This window comes from Rhipicephalus microplus, chromosome 7 (assembly GCF_043290135.1).
Source record: "Rhipicephalus microplus isolate Deutch F79 chromosome 7, USDA_Rmic, whole genome shotgun sequence".
NCBI lineage: Eukaryota > Metazoa > Arthropoda > Arachnida > Ixodida > Ixodidae > Rhipicephalus > Rhipicephalus microplus.
The window spans coordinates 22,220,726-22,242,852 of NC_134706.1; the positions used below are offsets into that span (position 1 = coordinate 22,220,726).

Sequence of the window (22,127 nt, forward strand, 5' to 3'; positions counted from 1 at the left end):
GGTCACTTGAGGCCCCGCTATCATAATCAACAGAGAGTGGGAAGGAACAGGTGTTATTCTCCTCTTCCCCCACCTCGCCTGCTAAAACTGCGGGACTTTATTTAAAGTCTGTTCATTCATTGATTCATTTATTAATTCAAGTTCACATTCTAAAGACACCTCATTGAAATATATTTTGTTCGTGAACAACAAGCTAGCCAACAACTTGCGACTTCAAGAGAATTGAATTCATAACACTTGTTTCAGCAATCACGCCATGGTACTGTTCAAACGAAAATGAGGAAATGCCATGACTTCTCAGCTAAAAAAAAACGTGCCTATAAGAAAACTAAATGCTTACGTTAGAAGAAAGCATTGCGCAAATCGAAACATATAATAAACAAAAAATAAATAATTAAAAATTTAAGGAGCGGGTTCAGCTCCTCGAAGCCGGGGTAAGCAAAGCTTGCCCCGACAACACCGATAGAAAAAGGGACTTAGTATTTGTTTCAGTGTTACTAAATTATCTACTTCACACCGTCGTCTTAATGTTTTCTTGTTATAGCACACTAGGGAATCGATGGCTCTAGAGATTAAATCCCAGCTGAGCGATCACACGAACAATTCTGATCGATGCCCAACTAGGTCTACAATCGAGCGTGTGTGACGCTAGCTGAGCTTTTTTTTTTCAAATTTCATGAATTCCTACAACAGTATTGCCATCTCATCTAAGGTGCTGGTGCAATTGATTATACGACAAAATTTTGTGTACAGAGTGCAGTCAATATCTACGGGGTGTTTCAAGAAACATGTCCGAAAATTGTAAGAAATAAAATAATTATTTTTTGCTGTTCCTTCGTCATTACTTTTTTTTGTGGCTGCAGCCATTTAAAGCTTAGCACACGCAGTAATCCTGGCATGCATTAAAAAATTACGTTAAATAACTTTTCAGTTACTGGTCGGAAAAAGTGAGAAAAGTGCAACCCTGTTGATGAATAGCCTGTTGCCGCTTCCAAATATCACAAAGACAGCCACTGGCATTCATTACGGTCTAAATAAATGTGACAAGTTTTCGTGGTGGAACCACACATTCCCTACATGCCTAGTTTCCACTGAATTGTATGTTTACGCCATCATGCTGTAATGCCACAATCGATACCAGAAATGGATTTCAATTTTTTTATTTCTGTGATTTATATTATAACATGCCTTTCGTCTCTCTTCAATGTGGGAGAAACATAACGCTGATTTTCATGTCACGTGGTTTCGACAGTGAAAAGGTTGCAACATTAGAGAGACCTGTCGGACTATTACTTCACACAACACTGGTAATATTAATAATGCAGGTGCATCGACGAACACTTCTGAAACAAAGCACTGATTTTGAAAGCTGCCGATTCAATTGATTGATATGTGTGGTTTAACATCGCAAACCAGTATATGATTATGTGAGAAGCGTTAGTAAAGGGCTCCGAAAATTGCGACGATCCGGGGTTTTTAAGCGTGCACTCAAACATGAGCACATGAGCCTACAGCATTTTCACCTCCATCGAAAATGCAGCTGCCGCCACCAGGATTAGATCCCGCGACCTGCGGGTCAGCAGCCAAGTATCTAAGCCACTAGACCATCGCGATGGGGCTCGCAAGTTGCTGGGAATGCAGAAGATGTGGAAGTTTGGAAAAAGAAGATGTGGAAGATGTTGAAAAAGAGGAGGGAATGATGACGGGTGATTGTGATATAGCAGAATGAGTCACTGCACACAATGTCTCGTTCGGTGTACGACACGCACAGAAGTCTCTACATTAGCAAGTGCTTTAAAGACAGGAATCTAAATATTTCTTGCTTAGAAATGTGAGCAGGCCCTTTAAGCTGCGTTGAACGTGATACAAACGTTCCCAAGCACCCAAAACTTCTCTTTCGAAAAGTGTCGGCAGTCTTGGTCATCTGTGAGGCACTTAATAGATTCTCTTTCAACTGCGTATAAAGGGAACACACACAGGATGTGATTAACAGCCACTGGCGTGTTACACAAGTGGTCATTAGAATTTTGCTTTTGTCCAATGTTGCATAAGTATCGTCGCGTGTATGCAACACCTAGCCGCAGACTATGTAGTAGCGTTTCCTGGTATCTCCTTAGCCGGAACGGAAGGTGAAAAGCACGACATAACTCAAGCCTACAAATGCGCTCGCGGCAATAATCCGGATTATTTCATAGTTGTCTCATAGATGTACTTATAACTTCTGACAGCAAGACGTTGATGTCATATCAGGAAAAGTGAACTGATATCACTTCGCCACTAGTGTGCATCATTTTTGTTTCTGCACCAGCTAGTTCATTCCCAGGTATGCCACAATGACTGGTAATCTATTGCAACGCAATGGTATGTCAGGATTGAAATGCCTCATTCGACATATTTATTATGTCACACACCAGAGGACTGTATGCAGTGTCTTGCTTCATCTAGTTTCTAATTAGCTGAAGTACCGGCTTGCAGTTGCAAAGTGAGGTCCATTTCGCTGTACTCTGCTTTAAAATGTAACCCGCAGCTTCTCGGATGCCGGTCAGCTCAGCGGCAGTAGATTATGTCTGGTGTGCTATTTTGAAGGGTTGGGTTATTCCCATTTGAGGCACAGTGAAAGCTGCTGCGGAGGAGGTCTGCGTGACAGAGTCATCTGCAAAAAGGTGCACTGTATATCCGTAGATATAAGCAATATACGACAAAGCGAAATGCTTAAGACCAGCAGTGCTGCAGGGTTGGCCCGAAGATCCAAAAGCATAGAACTGGACATGATTGTAATTTTTACCACCGGTTGGAATTTTCTTTGGCACGCGAGCTAGTCGATTGGGGCCATCGAGTTGTTGTGCCCGCTGGATCGTGGAAACGTTTACTACAGCAACTGTATGAAAACCACCGAGTTTCACCGGCGATGAAGTCTACAGCACGATCATGGTTTTGATGGCAAAGCCTGGACGAGAAATCGAGAAAGTGTCGGTGAGATGCAAGAACTACATCGACAATTTACTCATGCCTCTGATCGTACCACCAGATAGCTGACCACAAACACATGAGAAGTGGTCACGTACTCGCGTGGATTTTGCCGGATCAATAGAAGGCATGATGGTTTTGATTGTAACTGATTCCCATACAAAGTGGACAGCAGCAATTTATCTGATGCAAGCCGGCAGTGGTTTACGGCAGTGGTTTACGGGACATATTCGTCGGTTAGGCGTGTTCCGAACGACTATTTCCGATAACGGGACGCAATTCACTAGCCGTGAATTTGCAACGTTCGTCAAAAACAAAAACACTTCGTACGTCAGGACAGCACCTTTCCACCTGCAATCTAATAGGGCTGCTGAATAAGGTGCACGAATTGGGCTTCGGAAGATGAAGGGAGGAAAATTGTAGCATGAACTGCTGCGGCTATGATCAAGCTACAAAAGAACGCCCCCCAAAAGTGGTAAGTCGCCATTAGAAATGCTTCTAGGCTTCCAGACCCAATGGCGTCTCGATAGTACAGTGGATCAGCACTGTGTGAAAGCCAGAAACGCGTGCCCCATGTACACAGCCCCGTGCAGGCGCGCAACTATGGTGCCGAAAGTAGATGAATACGAGGACAGGGGATATGTACATCTGAGATTCGAATGGTAACTGTGAAAACACCTGGAGCGATAGTTCAATGGCATGTCGTTCAAACACACCTGCTGCCTACGGAAGCGCAATCGCTGGTCCCGGAAGAACACGTTCGCACGGGCAAGCCAGTAATAAAAAAAAAAAGAAAAAATCGGCGCCCCATCCTGATAGAAGCCTGAAAACAAGGTCGAATTCCCCAACTTTAGAACCAGATGATCCTGCCCGCAAATTAGTACCGGCACGTCCATCCACCGAATCTGAAGTGAGAAGTCAACCGGCTCAAGTATACTATGACGCTCCACACGCACGGAAGCCAGTTGATCGCTTCAATTTTTAGATGCGTTGTATCGGCTGCTGTGTCACAGGCTGGCTGTCCACCGCGCACGCGTGAACATTATCAGCTCCATTCAATATGACCACAATACGGAGCATACGAAGGCGACTGTACTAGGAACACATGACATCCCACTGCTACATGAACACATAATATCCCACATGATATCCCGCAGCGCCTTCCTCTCGAGCAAAAAAAGCTATAATGGTTAGAATTTGCCTTTTTTAGTGTACTTGGAGGCAAACATGTATTTTTTTTTCTTTTTTTGACTTCACTTGGTATCCTGGGGCTTTTCAGGTCATATAGTTTCCTAAAACTAGCTAGAGCAAAATGTGGCAAAGTGATCGTTCAACTGCCATGGGTATGCTGGGTAGCAAACAAATTTCAATTCAATTGAATTCAATTCTTTATTTGCAAACTGTGAAACATACAGAAACATCACGACTGGTTGTACCGATAGCCGAAGGCTAGTTGGGGGTCAAAAGAAATAAATAACTAAGTGTTCCAAGTACAAAAAAGATATATCACACGCATACAGATATTTATCGTGCATCCTTAATTTGCACGAGTGAAACAAAGGGAGAGCGAAAGTGTCGGTAAGTGCACGATTGTTTTTAACAATTCTAACTTACGAAAACACAAGTAAACAAAGTAGATTGTTACAATATTATGAAGGTTTGAAGGTTGAAATATGCATGGGTAATACCGAAAACAAAAACCTAATCATTGAATGACAATGGTATTTTTAAACGATTTCACAAGTTTCTGGTAGACACACATGCATACACACACACAAATGACATCATAATTGTTTTAATTGATAAACATTGTTCTGTGGAAGGAAGTATTTCTTGAGCACTGATGAAAAATTATTCAACTGTTTTATTTCTGCTGGTAGTTTATTCTAAACTTTTGGCCCTGAAAACTGTAGCGACCGTTGTCCGTAAGTATACTTAGTTGGAGGAAGAATAAAATTTCCATATATTTGATTTCTGGTTACACGAGAGGATGTGCAAAGTAAGGAAACATGAAAAGGCAGGTTGTTTTTGACAACATTGAATACACACGTGGCAATTTTTAATTCGTGTACCTTATCATAAGGCAAAATATTAATTTTCGTAAACAAAGGCAGACTCGGCTCATTGTTGCTGCGGGCACAACCATGTTGCTGCGGGCACATAACCTGATATTTTTGAATCAATTTGTGGAACCAGCTGATCAGAATTTTTTCAAATATAATATTAATGGTACCGAGCAAGGATATTGGCCTGTAATTAGAAGGGTCATTGCGGTCTCCGTCTTTGTAGATAGGGACAACCTTAGCAATCTTCAGCTGGGATGGATATCTGGAGAAGCTGACGGAGTGATTGAATAAGTGGCTTAATACTGCTCCTAATACATCTATATTTTCTCTGATCATACGAACAGGAATGCCGTCTAGTCCAGAAGCTTTAAAAATAGACATTTTATTAATTGCCGATATCACGTCTTCAGGCTCAATGTTATACATAACGAAGGTGTTGGGCAGAGGGCTCTGCGATATAGAAATGTTGCTCGAGTCATTAAATTTGTTTGGCCAGTGATGAACCAATACCTAAATTTTCTACAGCGTCTTCATCAATGACTTCGGGAAGCACAGCTTGCTTACGTTCTTTACCTATGATTTAGTTTATAATTTCCCACAGTTTTTCGTGTTGCCAGTGGTCTGTGCAATTAGTTGAGTATAATACTGCCTTTTGCGCAATCGAATCATAGCGACAGACTTATTCCGCTGAGCTTTAAATTGCTGTAAGTAGTAGGGATTGCCTTTGTTATGGCGCCATTTGTCATGCGAGTATTTTTTGGCTTCAAGTGTTTGAAGTATCTTTTCAGTCATCCTAGGGCACATAGTTTTTCGTGGCAGCTTTTCTTTACCTTGCGATTACTCCTTTCTATAGCGTTTTGTAGGTATTTGATTAGGTTATCAGTTCCGATGTCTATGTTCTCATTGTGTATTTCGTTGTATTTAATGCCACAAATTTCTTGGCATAATATCTTGTAATCTATTTTGGTTACAATGTTACTTTTTGTTCATGGTGCTTGTAAGGGAATCTAAAACAGCAATTATAAGTAGGTGATCAGAGATTGGCTCTAAGTAAACGCCTCCGGTGACCCCCATGTCCAGATTTGTCAGTGTGTGGTCGATTAAAGACGTCGATACCACAGTTATACGCGTTGGTGTCGTAAATAAGTCTTCGCACTTACGGCCTTCGAACTCTCTTGTGGCTTTGTGTATTGGTGTGTTTTGGTTTTGTTCTAAAAAATAACGGACTATTTTCAACTTTGTGAGCGCATTTGAATTCGTTAGTCAAAAAAGTGTAAGTGTGGAAGTCCAACTGCAGAACGTTGCTCATTGTTGTTTCGAGACAAAGCCACTCCATGCCACGCGAAACCAAACAGAGCCGAAAGGACAAAAACTAGGTCCATTTATGTAATACCCGTAATTCCCATGTTTACTGAAGCACCGTGCTTTGCACTCCCATAGACATCAGTGCCAGAGGTCCCTTCAGTTTATTATAGGAAGCTTTATGCGCCACATAACCCAACGAAAGCTTTTTGCAACTAACATAATTCTGCCATTTATCCAAGATAGGAGGCATCGCAAGCTTTCTTCACCTTACCTTGTTTCCCACGGAAGCTGCGACAAAACAGTGAGATGTGTCGACACCACCATGCCACATCATGTTAGGTCACGTCACCATATTGTCATCATCAAGTCACAAATTGTGGCACTCAGTGAAGTCATTGAAATGTCCTACGAGAACATGAGTAATGTTCTTGTACGGCACATGAGAAGGCCACTGGTGTGGCACGCGAACGCTCGAAGCCGGTCAAGTCACGCATTTGATAAGGCCTGTCAGTACTTCGCCTTCGATATTCTTTAGCGATATTTATTCTGTTCTCCTGAAATATTATCACTGATGTGGTCTTTAAAGCCCTGCCGCGAAAGCTAAGTGCATAAGGTACTCGGCTGCTGATCCACAGGTCGCGGGATCGAATCCCGGATGTGGCAGCTGGATTTTATATGGAGTTAAAAATGCCGTAGCCCCATTTGGTCAGGTTTGGGTTCACGTTAAAGAACCCCAGGTGGTCCAAATTTCCGAAGCCCTCCACTACGGCGTCACTCATAATCATATGGTGGTTTTGGGATTTTACTCTGCATATCAATCAATGTGGCCTTTAAAGGTGTAGAATTTATAAGATATAGGTTTCTTGAAAACAAATGGCATGTTACACTACAAATGTCGTCGAAAGACGACTGTCTTGCGTCTGGAGAGAGTGAACGAAACGTTTATTTGATGTTCTGCGCAACAAAATCGGTAAATGGTATTCTGGAGGTGCTGCGTCAGAGTGCGTCGAGCGTGTAGCGGAGGCGAACGAGCACATCAAGTCACGTCACACGTGAGACATGAGCGCTATCTAGCAGTTATCTTAGAAAATGAAGAGCGCGGCCTGCGCGCCCGTCTTGGAGGCGTTAAGTTGTAGAACTTAAGGCGACGGGTAGGTGCCGCCACCGTGTCGTCTTAGCAAAGTGTTAGAAAAGCTTGCCTTTTCGTGCAAGCGGTGCATTATCAGCACAGCGTGCTAAACGCTACGGTCCTTAGAAATACTTATGCATTTTCTGGTATAAAGACACACGTTAGAATATTGCCGTGTTGTTATGAAGCCTCAGATGTGCGCAATAATTGTTTTTCGTTGACAATCGCACAAATATGAACACTAAAACTTGAGCAATATTGGTGGGTGCTGCGGATGGGGTCAGCCTTTTAGGATATCGTTTCGTGTCGTTTGGGGTACCGTTATAGGCGAAGAAGACAAATGTAGAGACATACAAACAAATTTTTGCGGCGAAGGTCCGCGAGAAAGACTTTAAAATTACACCACCTGCCACTTGGGAAATGCTAGGGGGCGCCAATTCTTGTGGTCGTCTAAATATCAGCTCCCGCTAGTTCACCTTTTTTCTGTGAAGAGTTAGCAGTGTGTTTTAATCCCTTTGCTGCAGTCGATGCCTGAAGCCTTGATGATCACATGGAAACAATTTTGTCACAGTGGGTGGACCTTTTGCCGACTTTTGAAGGACTTTCTCGCTCGACCACGCCGTGGATTGCTAGGCCTAACTTCAGACTTAGGTAAGCCTAACGCTAGGCTTATCGCGTTTGAGCTATCAAGATGGCTACACAAGTCACTGTGCAAGGGCGGACATTTCTTCCGGAGAATTCTAGAGTTCTGAATGGATAATGGCGCTCTCTAAACCTAAATCAACTAAAGAATTTGTGGCGGGCGCTGACGTTCAAGGCCCACCATATGGCAAGAACGGTGGCACCCAATCTCCCACCAACATGAAGAAACGCCTCGCCAACACGTCAAAGCTGCCTCATCTACCAAGGAAGCATTTTCGAATCATTTTTAAGCCTTGGGGAGGCCTAAACGTTACCAATATCAGTAACGTCCAGATTTCTCAAGCTCCCACGACAGCGATGCGTCTCTCTGCTGCGCATATGACAGAATACTTCATTTCTCCTAACGCTCTGCAGAATATGTGATTAGTACGCCATCGGAAGCAAACGCCAAGGCTTACGCAAGTCTAGAGGCCATCATCATTAATAATGCAGGGTACAAGGTTAGCTCATGCATTGCTGCACCCGACCGCTCATGCAAAGACATCATAAAACATCGATATGGAAATTGACGACAAAGAGCACAGAAGACTTCTTACTTAGCCAAGGAATCCCACTGTTCTCGAAGTGCGGAGAATCAACAATTCTACCACAGTCGCTATTCGTTTCGAAGGACTTCAAATACCATATTACGTCAGGTTGGGTCCCAGCATAGTCAAGTGCACCCTCTACCGACGGCAGATGAACGTCTGCTATGCCTGTGGTAGACTCGGCCACAGACCCACGTGTTCCCCAACCCAGGAAATGTTATCTGCCGGGGTTGCGAAATGGCCTCCCAAGGCAGCCAGCAGGTTTGCTCGCCAAAGTGTGCCTTCTGTGGAAGGCCTCATCTAACGGCTGACAGAACTTGTACATTAAGATTCGAGATACCTTTCATTGTCAGACAGCGCAGAAGAGAGAGACGCGACTTTGACAAAGACTTCCCACCGATACATGAGCTGTCTGAACTGGCCAACAAGTCCAGGTCCAAGTTCAGAAGTTCGAAAAAGTTCTCTCGATGCAGGAGTGGTCCCTGACCAACAAGCCGTTCCCAGTCCCGGAGCTGTTCCCGATCACGGGGCCCAGCCGTGATTACTCAGGTGCCTGCTGCCACGGCGACCAAGTGAACTGACCGCGTCAAAAGATCCCAGAAACAGGTAACGGGGCCCGTGGAAAGACCCGCGGAGACACCCGTCGAAACGCCTATGAAAGCGCAGTGTACTGTTCGTCCAGCCAAAAATAGGCCTTTGACGAGGCTCGCACTTGATGAGGAACTGCATAGTTTTAAAACGGAGATCAGAGAAACGTTCTGGTCGCTTAGCAAACAGTCACATTGGTTCATGTCAAGGCCGATACATTGACGGACAAGTTCCGTGCGCTGGATGCTTAGGTCAAAGCGCTGGACGCTAACTTCTGTGCTTTGGATGCTTAGGTCAACGGTTCCGAACGATCTTTGGAGCCTAAACATAGCGCGTCCACTTAGATAGTTCAGGATTTCCTTGTGGGACTGCTGAGGGTTCACCAGCAAGAAGGTTCTTCGGCCGTTCATTCGTTCTCACTCTGAAAAGGCGCAAGTCATTTTGCCTCTGGAGACGCTTTGGGATTCTGTCATTTTGCCGGGGTACAAATCCCATGATCTTTATGGCGATAGACGGAGGGGCATTTGCACGCTCGTGTCTAAGGAGTACACCTATATCTCTCACAATCTTTCTATGGACAGTAGTAAGGTGGAACACTCATTGGTCGAAACTATTCCAGGGTGTAATTTCAAAAGTAGTGTTTTCATTCTTCATATTTATAGTTCATCAAATGACTCGAGACAAAGGTCTGCGGCGATGTTGAGTAGGGCTGTCGCCAAGGCCGTTATCTCCTGGCTCCTGGTTGCGGGTTATTTCAACACTCCTCATAAGGCTTGAGGTTATCTGCGGTCGTCCCGTAAAGGCGAGAATTTGTGGCAAGCGGCGACAAACTTGAACCTCACCCTGGCCACGGATCCCCTATCGGAAAAAAACGAATGGTGGGCATGGTGGAAACCACCACCCACCATTATAGTGGATTAATGTAGTGGGTGAATGGTGAGAAATGCCCACCATGGCGCATGGTGGGTATGGTGGGTGCTGCAGTGCCGGCAACACTTGAGCGCGAAATGACGTCAGAATCACCGTGTCGAGCTGCCACAAAAAATAAAAAAGAATTCTATAAAAACGGTATAAAAAACACCCGTCCCGTAAAAAAAACAAGGCGCCACGGAGGATCGAACTTGCAACCTGCGGATTCCCATTCGAAGACGCCAACCACTGTGCCACACCAACATGACGTTGATTGCATGTTAAATACTTAGTTGCCATACAAACATAAGGTTCAACTTAGTTATGTTTGTCGTGTACACAAACAACATAGACAAGATCTACACCTGCTACTAAATATTGCACATTTATTAAACACAAGCAACTGCGGCCTGTAACGATTGCCACTATGTTAATGGCACTAGTGCTACTTTTTAAAATTCACAACTTCAAGAAAAAAAAAACCAAGTGGACTGGGGAGCAGCAACAGTTTACCGGCGGGGTCTGCCAAGTTTAATATCCGTTTCGCGCTCGTTCTAAAGGGCGACATCTGCTCACGCTTTATGACGCTTCTAGGCTCATTCCATAGATACGCCTAATTTATTTGATTGAGTATTTGGATGCTTCTCGCGCAATGTAGAGGGCGGTCGCTCCAGCGCAATGCTGTAGCTCTTTCGCTAAAGCAACAACTACATAACGGCTTGGCCAAAACAAATGCAGTGTGCCGGAAACATTACGCTATCATATTGGTTCACCAAGCACACGAATTGCACGTCTGAGTTCTCGTACAAAAGCTAGAGAAATGCCGGCGAGTGTGACCGGCGGCTGTCGGTGAGAAGACACTTAATTACGTTCTCTGGGAGTGCTTTAATCGCATCGCATCGATGTTTGTTGCTTCTTGTGCGGACACCATACACAATGAAAAATGCTTCATTTAGGTTAATTGATGCCATATGGCTGTGCTGTATTGTCATACTTAATCGTCGTAATCATGTATTCTGAAACCCGGAAGCACGGATAACACAATTGTACGGGCTCGGTCAGTAGGCCTAACCTTTGGTGGAAATCATGGTGGTAGAACATGTAGCGTACAGATCCCAGCTTTGTACACTATATAAATTGCACGCCATTATAAGCCCACCCATCATCTGCTTACTGCTTCCCAGCATTATCGCGATGGTGGGCAGAGCTTCTCAGCTTGGCACACCATGTGGCCCACCATCACAAGCAGCACCCATCATCTGCTTAGTGCTTCCCAGCATTATCGCAATGGTGGGAAGAGTTTCTCAACTTGGTACACCATGTAACCCACCATAATAAGCACCACCCACCATATACTTGGGGCTTCCCAGCATTATCGCAATGGTGGGCAGAGTGTCCCATTATTGCCCACTATCTAGCCTCTGCTTTCCACCATCATTTCCACTTTACCCATCATCTGTACACCATACCACCCAGTATGTCCCAGCATAACCACCATATTTTCCACTACGTCCCACCATAGCCATCATAATTTCCACCATGCCCACTATTATTTCCACTACTCCCACCATGTTTTCCAGTATCCACCATGGCAATTTTTCCGATAGGGGACCCAGCATTTCCGACCATAATGGGTAGCTCCTGCACGAGGAACACCACGCCAGATCTTACTTTTGATTAAAATGTCGAATCTGCTACTTGGCGCAACTTGCACGTGGATCTGGGTAGTGACCATAATGTCCTACCTACCCATATCAGTGTAAAAGACACGCCCGTAAGAGAGTTTAGCTTCGCAGATTAGGATTATTTCTGGCATATTAGAAAATAACGCGCGCATGCTGAAGGCTCAACCCCAGCCTGGATCAATGGGCAAAGCAGCTCAAGGGAGACGTTAGTGAGGTGACAAGAAAAGATACACACGGATTGCGAAACAGATAGGATGGACAGCTGCCTTGCGCAACTGCTAGAGGCCAAGAAATCAGTACTCAATAGGTGGAAGGGGCAGAGGCTCAATCGTTGGCTCTGCAAGAAAATTGCAGAACTTAACCGAACCATCGAGGACCACTGCCAAACCATCTCAAGACAGCAGTGGGATGAGGTGTGCAATTCTGTTGATGGCTAATTGAGAATAACAGGGAAGTGGAATTTGCTAAAGCACATTTGAACGAGTTGAATGCCAAAAGTAATGAAAGACAAGGCATTGCTAAACTCATACATGCCACCAGACAGTGATTCTGAAGACGCTATACTGGATAGTTTGGCTCACAGATATTTACCCATTAGCTCCTTGAGCTGTTCAGACTGTATTACACTGGACCCCCTGGCGCTGAGCTCAGAGAGTCCTTTACCACCAGCGCCACTTAGCAAGTTCTTCAAAACCTTAATGGACGATCGGCTCCGGGGCCGGATGGCATCTCTAACAGGGCCCTCGGGAACCTGAAAGACAAATCCATCAATATTCTTACCAATGAGATCAATCGCATATGAAGAGAAGCTTCTGTACCAGACTCTTGGAAAATGACGTCGGTCGTCTTCATTTCCAAGCTGGGGTGACCTCCAGGTTTAGCCAATCTTAGGCCCATATCGCTAACGTCCTGTGTCGGCAAGGTGGCGGAGCATGTCATTCACAAGCATGTCTCTAAGTACATCGAGAAGAAAGGTCTTTTCCCTTAAACGTGGTAGGTTTTGCCCATCTTTGTCCACACAAGACACAATGTAGCTACTCAAACATCAAATCATAGATGTCAACACAACGGACGTAAGAGGAATCCTGGGTTTTGACTCGGAAAAAGCGTTTGACAACATCTCTCACGCGCGCATCCTAAACTCTGTTTCAGAGCTTGGACTGAGCGAAGCCTTCCACAGATACGTCAGCTCTTTTCTCGAATCCAAGACCACACTCAATATCGGGGACCTCAAGTTTTCTGCCATAGCACTGGGTCCTGAAGGCACGCCGCAAGGAGCGGTGATATCACCACTTCTTTTTAACATCGCTATTTGCAAGTTGTCCACACTGCTATCAAACGTGAAGGGCATTAGCAATACGCTTTATGCTGATGATATTGCCATCTGGTGTCCTGGAGGTAGCGAAGGGGAAGTCAAAACAGCACTCCAGGAAGCTGTCGATCAAACGAAGCTCTTCCTTGCTGGCAAAGGGCTGAGGTGATCCTCGAGCAAATGAGAGCTGCTTTTATTGAGGCCACGCAGAAAAGGAGCCAAGGCAAAAACTGGAAGCCTTTATCAGAGGTGGACATTTTACTTCACATTCCGACTCTGAGCAGACGCTATTAGAGTGCTGGGCACGATTATAGAGTCGCATGGGTACAAAGGGCAAACCATCGCTAAGATTTTGAACCAAAACCGAGGACATGATCAAGTTGATTAATAGGGTTTTCAACAGAAAGGGGGTTGAGTACTCAGAGAGGACAATATACCGAGGCTCTTTCATGCATTCCTCATGAGTCATATAACGGACGTTGCTACCACGCACTGATGGTATGGATTCGAAAAGAAGAAGCTGGAAACTCTGCTAATAAGAAGCATGAAGAGGGTGTTGGGCATCCCCATGCGCACAAGCACTGAACAACTATGCAGCTAGGAGTTCATAACACCCTAGATGAGATCATTGAAGCCCAAGAGACTGCACAGCTATTGCGCCTGTCGTTTATACCGACTGATAGGAAGATTTTGTCCATCCTAGGTGTCAGTCCGGAGCTCGTAGAGTATCACCGTCTTCAACTGCCGAATGAACAGCGTACTGCCATCCAAGTCACTCCGTTTCCGCGAAACGTCCATCCTCAGCACAACATTGGCAGGCGCCGAGCTAAGGCCATCACACTTCTGAAGAACATCAGCAACGATCCTAATTGAGTGCGTTTTGTCGATGCCCCTCAGTACAGTCGCCAGCTAGGTTTTCTGTTATCTCTTTCAATCACATGGGTTCTATTATCAATGCTGCGTCAGTTAAGGTCACTACTCTCTCAAGAGCCGAACTGTTGACTGTAGCGCTTGCCCTTTTTGATGACTGTAGATCGCAAATCTTCATTTATTCAAAGTCAGCGGTCAAGGCATTCACTTCCTGTTCCATCTGTGCTGAAGTATTTAAACCTCTTGAAAATAGGACACTTTTCTCACATACCATTACCTGGTTTTCTGCATATCTCGAACCCCTACTGGACTCTCTAGTAAACCTGAATGACACTGCTCACTCCCGGGCGCGTGCACTAACCCTCCGTGGTGGAGAAGACGCAGGTCCGCAGGTTGGCAGTGAGATGTTTAGGGACGCTTTACTTGCATTCAGTGAAGTGGCTAAACACTACCTGTTGAGTAGGCGGTCATTTGCTCCTCCGCACAGAAAGTTGTCTAGACGTCACGCCATCACGTTTAGAATGCTCCAGGCCAGGTCCTATCTAAGCTTATATTTCCACAGCATGGTCTCCTCAGAGGCTTTTGATTCTACTTGTCCTGATTGTGGTGAGGTTAGTGACTTAGCACATATGCTCTGGCAGTGCCCCTCGTAACGGGGCTTAAGTCGGCACACAGAAGAGGATTGGGACTCTGTTTTACGAAGTTCAGAGTTGCTACCACAACTACGGACTGTCGAGAGAGCCCACGATTTGGCGGTGAGGCTAGGCACCACCGTTCCTACGTGGGAGCGGCCCGCGACATTGCTCTAAAAGTGTAGCGTTTCTCAGGACCCAATAAAGGTTTTTGTCTGTCGGTCTGTGTTTGCCTATATCCCGGTTAAGAGGATCATGGGCGAAGCGAAGCTGCACGGGAGGTGTGGGTCACTCACGTGAGGACCTTATCCTCCAACCTACTCGCCTTCACGTGGAAGGAGGCCGGCAATCAAGGGCTACGGAGGACGCAGGCACGCTCTTTCTCATGAAAACGTAGAATGCGTTAACATGGGGAGCATAGGGAAGGGGAGCATAGAACAGTAGAGAATGGGGAAGGAGGGTACACATTTGCAGTGGAGGTGCGAATGCGGTACTGCTGTACAGGTGTTTCGTATCCTGCACCGGTGACCCGAAAAAGAAGGGTGAGCGTAAGAGAGGAGTGAGAGCGGGAAGGGCACGCATGCGCTGAAAGGGTGGTCACAAGGCACACTGAATTGAGCTTGATCCCAAGACGCTTCGCATCTAATAAAGTAGGTAAGGTCTTTTGCAATATTGCTTTTCTAAAAGGGTCGAACTGTCGTCATGCTTGTGCTCCTCGCCGTTCTATTTTAATATGAAGGACAGCTGGCTCACTCAAATAATACGGAATTGTTTTAAACCCCTAATAAAGCAGGACGTCCCTAACATCATAGCTACGGCATTGTCTTAATGACTGAGCCATGCTAGAACGGCACGTGCCTGGGTGGACAAAATATATTGTCGCATTTTACTTCTCCCATCAATCCATCATACAGGACGAGTTTTGCGGCAGCCTTGTTCAATAAAACCATGTCAAGTGGGTTGGCTGTTGCCGAACAAAGGCAATTCATCAAAATATACAAAGCATCCAATTGATGCCGGAACTACATGTTATAAAAGGACAAAGAATTTTGTGATTTTCTTGAGTGATGACAGTCGGGACAATGTGTTCGACAGATTGTAGATTTGACATCACCCTTTGAGATGACAAGTGGCCAGCACTGAGATAATAGTTTGCCTATAAAGAGCGTAGTAGCTCTCAGAGTCAGTGCAATAGTTGGACATTGAAACTACAACCATGAGCCGCATTCTCATAGTTTCCGTGCTGGCAGTGTCCGTGGCCTTCGTGGCCTCGTATCAGCAGACCATACAGTGGGGTGTGGGCTCCAACAGCTACGACCCATATGGCTACGGTGAGCATATATTTTTGTAAGATCAAATATTTCACAGCGAAAGCTGTTATGAGATCCCAAGGCGGCTTGCGCGTGCGCCATAGTTGTCCGCCGTCACCAATGTCCGTAATCACCATCGCACGAATAAGGAAAAAAACATAAACAAGAACATTCAGGACAATGTGAATCAAACCCGGGTCCTCAGCTTGCCAGCCCAGTATTTTACTACAAAGCCACTACGGCGCTTGAAACTCCTCTGCAGACTGTCCTAAAGCAGGCCTCATGTCTGGAAAGTAATTGCGTTAATATGAGTAATAAAACGTTTAGAACGGCAAAGGAACAGCCAGGTGTCACATAATGCGAATTGCGCAACGAGCGGGTCTTAAAAGCTCCGACCCTATGCAAAAGCTTGAACTTGTTCACCTATAATTTAGCGCATACCTACTGCGGGGGATTGTGGGGATCGCGAAACCTCCTTGCATAATTTTTCGTCGTCGGCAGCTGCCACACACAAAAAAAATGCGAGTGTGCAGCGGGTACCATGTTTCTCCGAAAAAGGATAAAAAATGGCAGTGTGAATGGCTGCCTACTAAACAACGATTCATGGCGTAGTGGGTACTCTGCAAGTGTGCTTAGAGCAGCTACCCGAAGAGCGTTAAAAAGGTTCTGAAAGGCCACTCTTTCAGCCTTCGCTGTGACAGTGCTGTGCGTTCAGCGCAGGCCTAGCTGTTTTTATTTGTGTGTTTTAATGTGAAAAAAATCGGCTCATCGTTCTTAAATGAATATTTTGCGAGGAGAAAATATATACAGTAAGAGTTTTTACAAGTCGTTTACTCCTACCAGCATATTTTACAACGAAAGCTAAATATGACTAGAAGAAACAAAAAAACCTGTTGGCATCGCTGTCTCGAGCAGTCTCTAACGACTGTGCTCTCAGTTAATTTGTTATTTTGTTCTCAGCGTGATATACAAGCACACGTGCCATTCGCTGCGTTGGGAAGGGCGACGCATCCATCCCATCGCAGCCGGGGCGCAGAGCACGCGCACATCAGTTCCTCCTGAAATCTTCCACATATGAGTATGCCACGGACAAGTCTAGAAGAGCGCCGACATAGGAAACGTGAGAGAGCTCGCACTCACCGGGCCGATGGTGCAGTCCGGCAACAAAAACAGGCCAGAAATGACGAGTGAAGGCAAGAACGGCGCTCCGGTGATCCGGCAGCTTTCCGAGCTACGCTAAATCATTAACGAGAACGCAAGCGCCGGTCGCGGGCAGGTATGGTAAACCACGCCACAGTGTGAAATAGTGATCTCGAACGCTTGCAATAACGCCGCGCCGAACAAGCGCCGTTGCCGGCACGAGGGCATCAACGTGACGATTGTGAGAGTGCGTTCACCGTGGCCAACGCCCGGTTTCGGCGGGAGTTTTTCCAGCAGCACGTTGGCTTCGGCTCCAACGTCTGTGACCACCTGTGGTTCGAGAACAACCATGGTGAATAAGGCATAGTGAAGCGCGCGCAACTGCTCATTAAACTCCCCCATGACTGCAATCCTGCGAGGTACAATGTTGAGCATGTGAAATAAACACTGTGGTATACACAAGCCCAACCTCATGAAGAAAGGCGAACAAGTAACCAATAGTTCTGAGCGTCGGGTTGAGCCCACTGTTAAACAACAAGGCCGTACGCTTTAGCTTTCTGCTTTCGCTGGTTCAACATTTGTATGGAGTGCTTTGAGGGCGCATATATATTTATGCCGATTGAATACAACACGAGGGTAGGAAATTGATAAAGCTAATCTTTAACGACGAAAGTAGAAACACCGAAGCAACGACCACTTGTGCAATAAATTTCTACTCATGGAGTGATGCATTAGACAAATACGTAATGTATGGGAGGCAAAAAACGCAAGCAAAAATATCTTAAGATATTGTTTTGTTGACATACTGTGTAGTGTGACCTATTAGTACTTGTTTGTAGAATACATTACGTAACCGTAAATATAAGTAGATAACATAGCAACAATGATTAGCTGAGCGTAACGCGACTGTCGCGTTTGGAACTCTAAGCTTATATGAGTGTCCCAGGCGCCATAAAGAATTTCACTTCACATTCTTAGATTACTCACAATAATATCTAGATCTAAGTAACATTGCACAACAGGCAGGCCTCTTTCCAGACGCGGCAACATAACACTTCTGAAACGGGAAAACAATATAACCATTATATTCCTTTCACTGAATTATGCACGTATACCTTGAGGTATACGCTGAGGTATCTAGTAAAAAAAATTATTTTTAAGATGTCCTGTTTGAAATTATTTCGGTTCTTCACGGTTCTCGAAAGCAGTAGACAATCAGACAAAAACAATAAAGCTCAAGTAACGGCCAAAAATACGGGACATATGGCGTCAGTAGAAGTCGTACATCTAAACTGAAGTGTTTATATATTGAAAGCAGATATGCTGCAAAGGACGGCCTTAATTGTCTTTGTGACCACCTTGTTGCTGCATTGTGAGGGGCGAGTCATTTCAGTTAATGGCAAAGAAAATGTATATTTGTGAGAGGTAGCAGTGTGGCAAGACGACGATAATGTAGAGATCAATACAGTGCGGTAAAACTACGACACCCATATTCAAGCGTTATGGAACAGCGCTTTTGGACCAGAACAGTAGAAGGCACCGAAAGATCGCCAAGTACAGTGGTTAGAATGGCATAGCTACTTAATATACAAGCGCATAGTTACATTGACCTGATTCAAAGCTAATTTCTTGTGCGAGCGTTGGCTTAGTTACCAAAGGTTTTTGGAATGTTTGTCAGTCATGGTTAATCGCCTAGAGAGTAGTTTTATCAGTGATCGATGTCGTAAATGCTATAGATGGAACTCTTCATGGTTTGTTTCTTTGGCGCGTTCTTCTTTAAGACTGCAGAACAGCAAAAAAGGACCTTAGCGCTGTGTTTATGATTGTAAGAATTGGCGTTTTTGAACACGGCTTATCAACGTTGCTAATTAAAACTGTGAACTTCCTGCTTACAGGCAGCGGAGGATATGGCAGCGGCGGATATGGTGGCTACAGAGGCAGCGTTTCAGGAGGTTATTATCCCTTCGCTGGTGGTCTCGGAGGACTGAGCGTTTATGGAAACGATGGCAGCGGCGATAACTTCGGATACGGGTCCTACTATCCTTCGGGCTCTTACTACAATCCAGGCAATGCACTAGGTGGCGGCTGGTATGGCCGTCAGCAACAGGTGCAGATGTGGTAGTGTTGCGACGATGCGGTTTTGAAACGCTTCCGTGTAATAAATACATTAGCCAGCTTGTGCACTAACATAAGTACTGTAGTTTTTTTCATTGCTTAGTCTATCACAAAAAACGGATCATTCATGTGGTTTAGCAACGGTTCTATGATATTGTCGTGATGCTAGCGGCAATATGCAAAACAACACCGCACCGGAGAGTGTACAGAATTACGATTGTGAACAAATAGGCCCTCGAATGTGCGCCTAACTAAACCGTACATATACGGGTCGTTTTCCATTACTATGATATCTCGGGATGGATTACAATCAATCAGCCATTTCTCAAATGGAATCCTGATTTTTGAGGCGGTTATTTCAAGTAGGGGAGCACAAATAGTGAATTTCGGAGTCGAATAGAATACGAATAGATCGGCGGTGACACCAAATTGAATAGAACAATATTCAATTTCTTATTCGAATTTTTCATATACTCGCCCACCCATACAGCTACAAGCCATTTCACATTGCAAAATAATGTTTTTTTGTTGTTTAATATAATTGTTTCACACGTGCTCATCGTTCTCGCTCGTAGCAAGAAAAGCGTTGCACTGCTAAACACGCGAACGAAGGTATACTTCCTGGCATGAAGTAAGAAAAAATAGAGATTGAAGCTTCCACAATGCGATGAAAAGAAAGAAAAAGAAAAAAAAGAAAGGAAGAAAGAAAGAAAGAAAGAAAAAATTAATGAAAGAATGAGAGAGATAATGAACTTAAATAGTTGATGCGGCATGTGCACGGCAAGCTTTCTTGGCGCATTTTTTTTACCATGGGAAGGGCCTAATACATATGTTTTTCGTACCGCAAATGTCGAAGCCCCTTGAAGTGACCAATCCAGCAAGCAAATATAATAAGGCATGTTTATTTCTGAGGAGTGAATGGTTGATTTAGAGATGTTTCGCTGGTCATGCGACAAGACAAGTCTTCTTGGAACATCCATACTGACATCCGGGTCTTGACGTCCCAAAAAAACGTTATGGTTTTGAAGGACGATATAGTGGAGGGCTTCGAAAGGTTACCCCCGAATTCACAAACGCTCCTCCACTCGACTTTTACGCTTCACTTGTCACAGTTGAGCACTGCGTCACAGCTCGGCTGAAAATTACGCTCCGCTACTCAAGAATCGCAGAAGACTATTGCTGATATGCAGTGACTTGCCGTACCTATAGATGGCGCTCCTATAGGCTTTCTCAAGTGAAGGCGAAGCGTCGAGGGAGGGGAGGTTTTAGAAAACGGGGGTCAGACCATCTGGTGTTCTTAACGTGCACTGTCCTAGCACAGTACACGGGTTGCTACGATTTTTCCCCATCTAGGTTCGACCACCACGAGAAGTATTCCACCTGCGGCCTTCGGGTCGGCAGCCGTTCACCTTAACCACTGCTCCACCACAGTACATTTTACCCACTCATAAAGATAGGTTTATACACCAGCTGTAGGGTGTATGAAGCTCCAATCAAAAATAAAACGTCGGTTTCTTTCGAACAAGTACACACGAAGAAAGATAATATATTTATTGAAGGGCAGAACTTTCAACAAGCGGTCCCAGTCGTATAAAGATAAAAAACGAAACATGAATAAAACAATATTCTTGGAAGGAAAGTGATGAAAAGGTGAATAAATATATTTTGAGAAAACTGGTAAATTGAACAAAAAATGACGAAGAGGTAATCGGGGCAGTTAAGCTGAAAATTGATAGGCCTTACCCGTAATCTATAGCTGATGTAAGCACACAATGTCCACCACCAAATCTGATTGGTTGGAGAATGTACTATAGCTGCAACATTGCGCACGTTCGCGAGGCACACCCCAACAACTTACGCTGCATTAGCCGTGGCCACGTTCACATAGAGAGAGTACACTGTTTGCTGACCTTGTACGAGATAAATCTTTGTGGTTAGACTATAGTACGTGGTGAACACGGCCAAGGGGCCACAGCGAAGAGGCCTTAACGTGATAGCAAAGTGCACTCGTAGAACAAAGAGAATCGACTGACTCCCTTTGCGAGAGCTTGGCTTGTCCCGCTCGGCACTCCTTACTCCAGGGCGAAACTACTCCATCTAATGAGAGGGATTCAACGCTCCCTCATGCAGTACAGTACTCTGTCCGTGATAGTGTGAAATCATTCCGTCGACAGAGTAAAGCTTGCACACTGAAAGAGCTTTGCTATCAAATGAATTGAGCACAAAAATAGTGAATTACACATCCACGCTGACAAAACACATAGAGTGCTCGCAACTAGAACATGCAAATTAAAGCAGAACCTTCCCACTTTCTTCAGAGGAAAGCTCAATGCAGGCGTGATGTTCGAGAGCGTTTCGTTACACTGGTAAAGCCAAATACTCGCGCGATCTCACTCGAACAGGCAGAAAATCTGTTGATTGATTTGTGGGGTTTAACGTCCCAAAACCACCATTTGATTATGAGAGACGCCGTAGTGGAGGGCTCCGGAAATTTTGACCACCTGGGGTTCTTTAAGGCAGAAAATCTGTTGAAATTACGTCTGCTCCTAGGCGATTCATGATATGTGACTCCATTGCGTACTCCCAAAGAAATCAACAAAATATACTATTTCATTTCGTATTTGGTTGGCTGCTCTGGTCCCCTGGCTCGAAGTCGCTGGATGCCGAGGCGGCTAGCAATCATGGCACGAGAGGCAGCGTATTAACCGAATACGTCGGCGATTTCAGAGCAGCGCGCCTGTGGCGCCAACGTGCAGCCAGCACGGGAAGCTGTTTGGTGAACAGCCCTGCACCACTTACACAAATGGTGCCGACCAATTCCGTGGCCACCTCCGACATAGCTGGACGCAGGGACAGATGTTCGAGCTCAG

General features: G+C 45.0%; 1 protein-coding gene across 1 annotated transcript; it reads left to right on the forward strand.

Annotated features, from left to right (window-relative positions):
• The first annotated feature begins 15,847 nt into the window (after positions 1 to 15,847).
• On the forward strand, positions 15,848 to 19,334 carry LOC119185581 (uncharacterized). Its single transcript, XM_075868073.1, has 2 exons — positions 15,848 to 16,023; positions 19,038 to 19,334. The coding sequence occupies exons 1-2, from the start codon at positions 15,909 to 15,911 to the stop codon at positions 19,262 to 19,264; spliced, it is 342 nt and encodes a 113-aa protein (XP_075724188.1). The 5' UTR covers positions 15,848 to 15,908; the 3' UTR covers positions 19,265 to 19,334.
• The last annotated feature ends 2,793 nt before the right edge of the window (positions 19,335 to 22,127 follow it).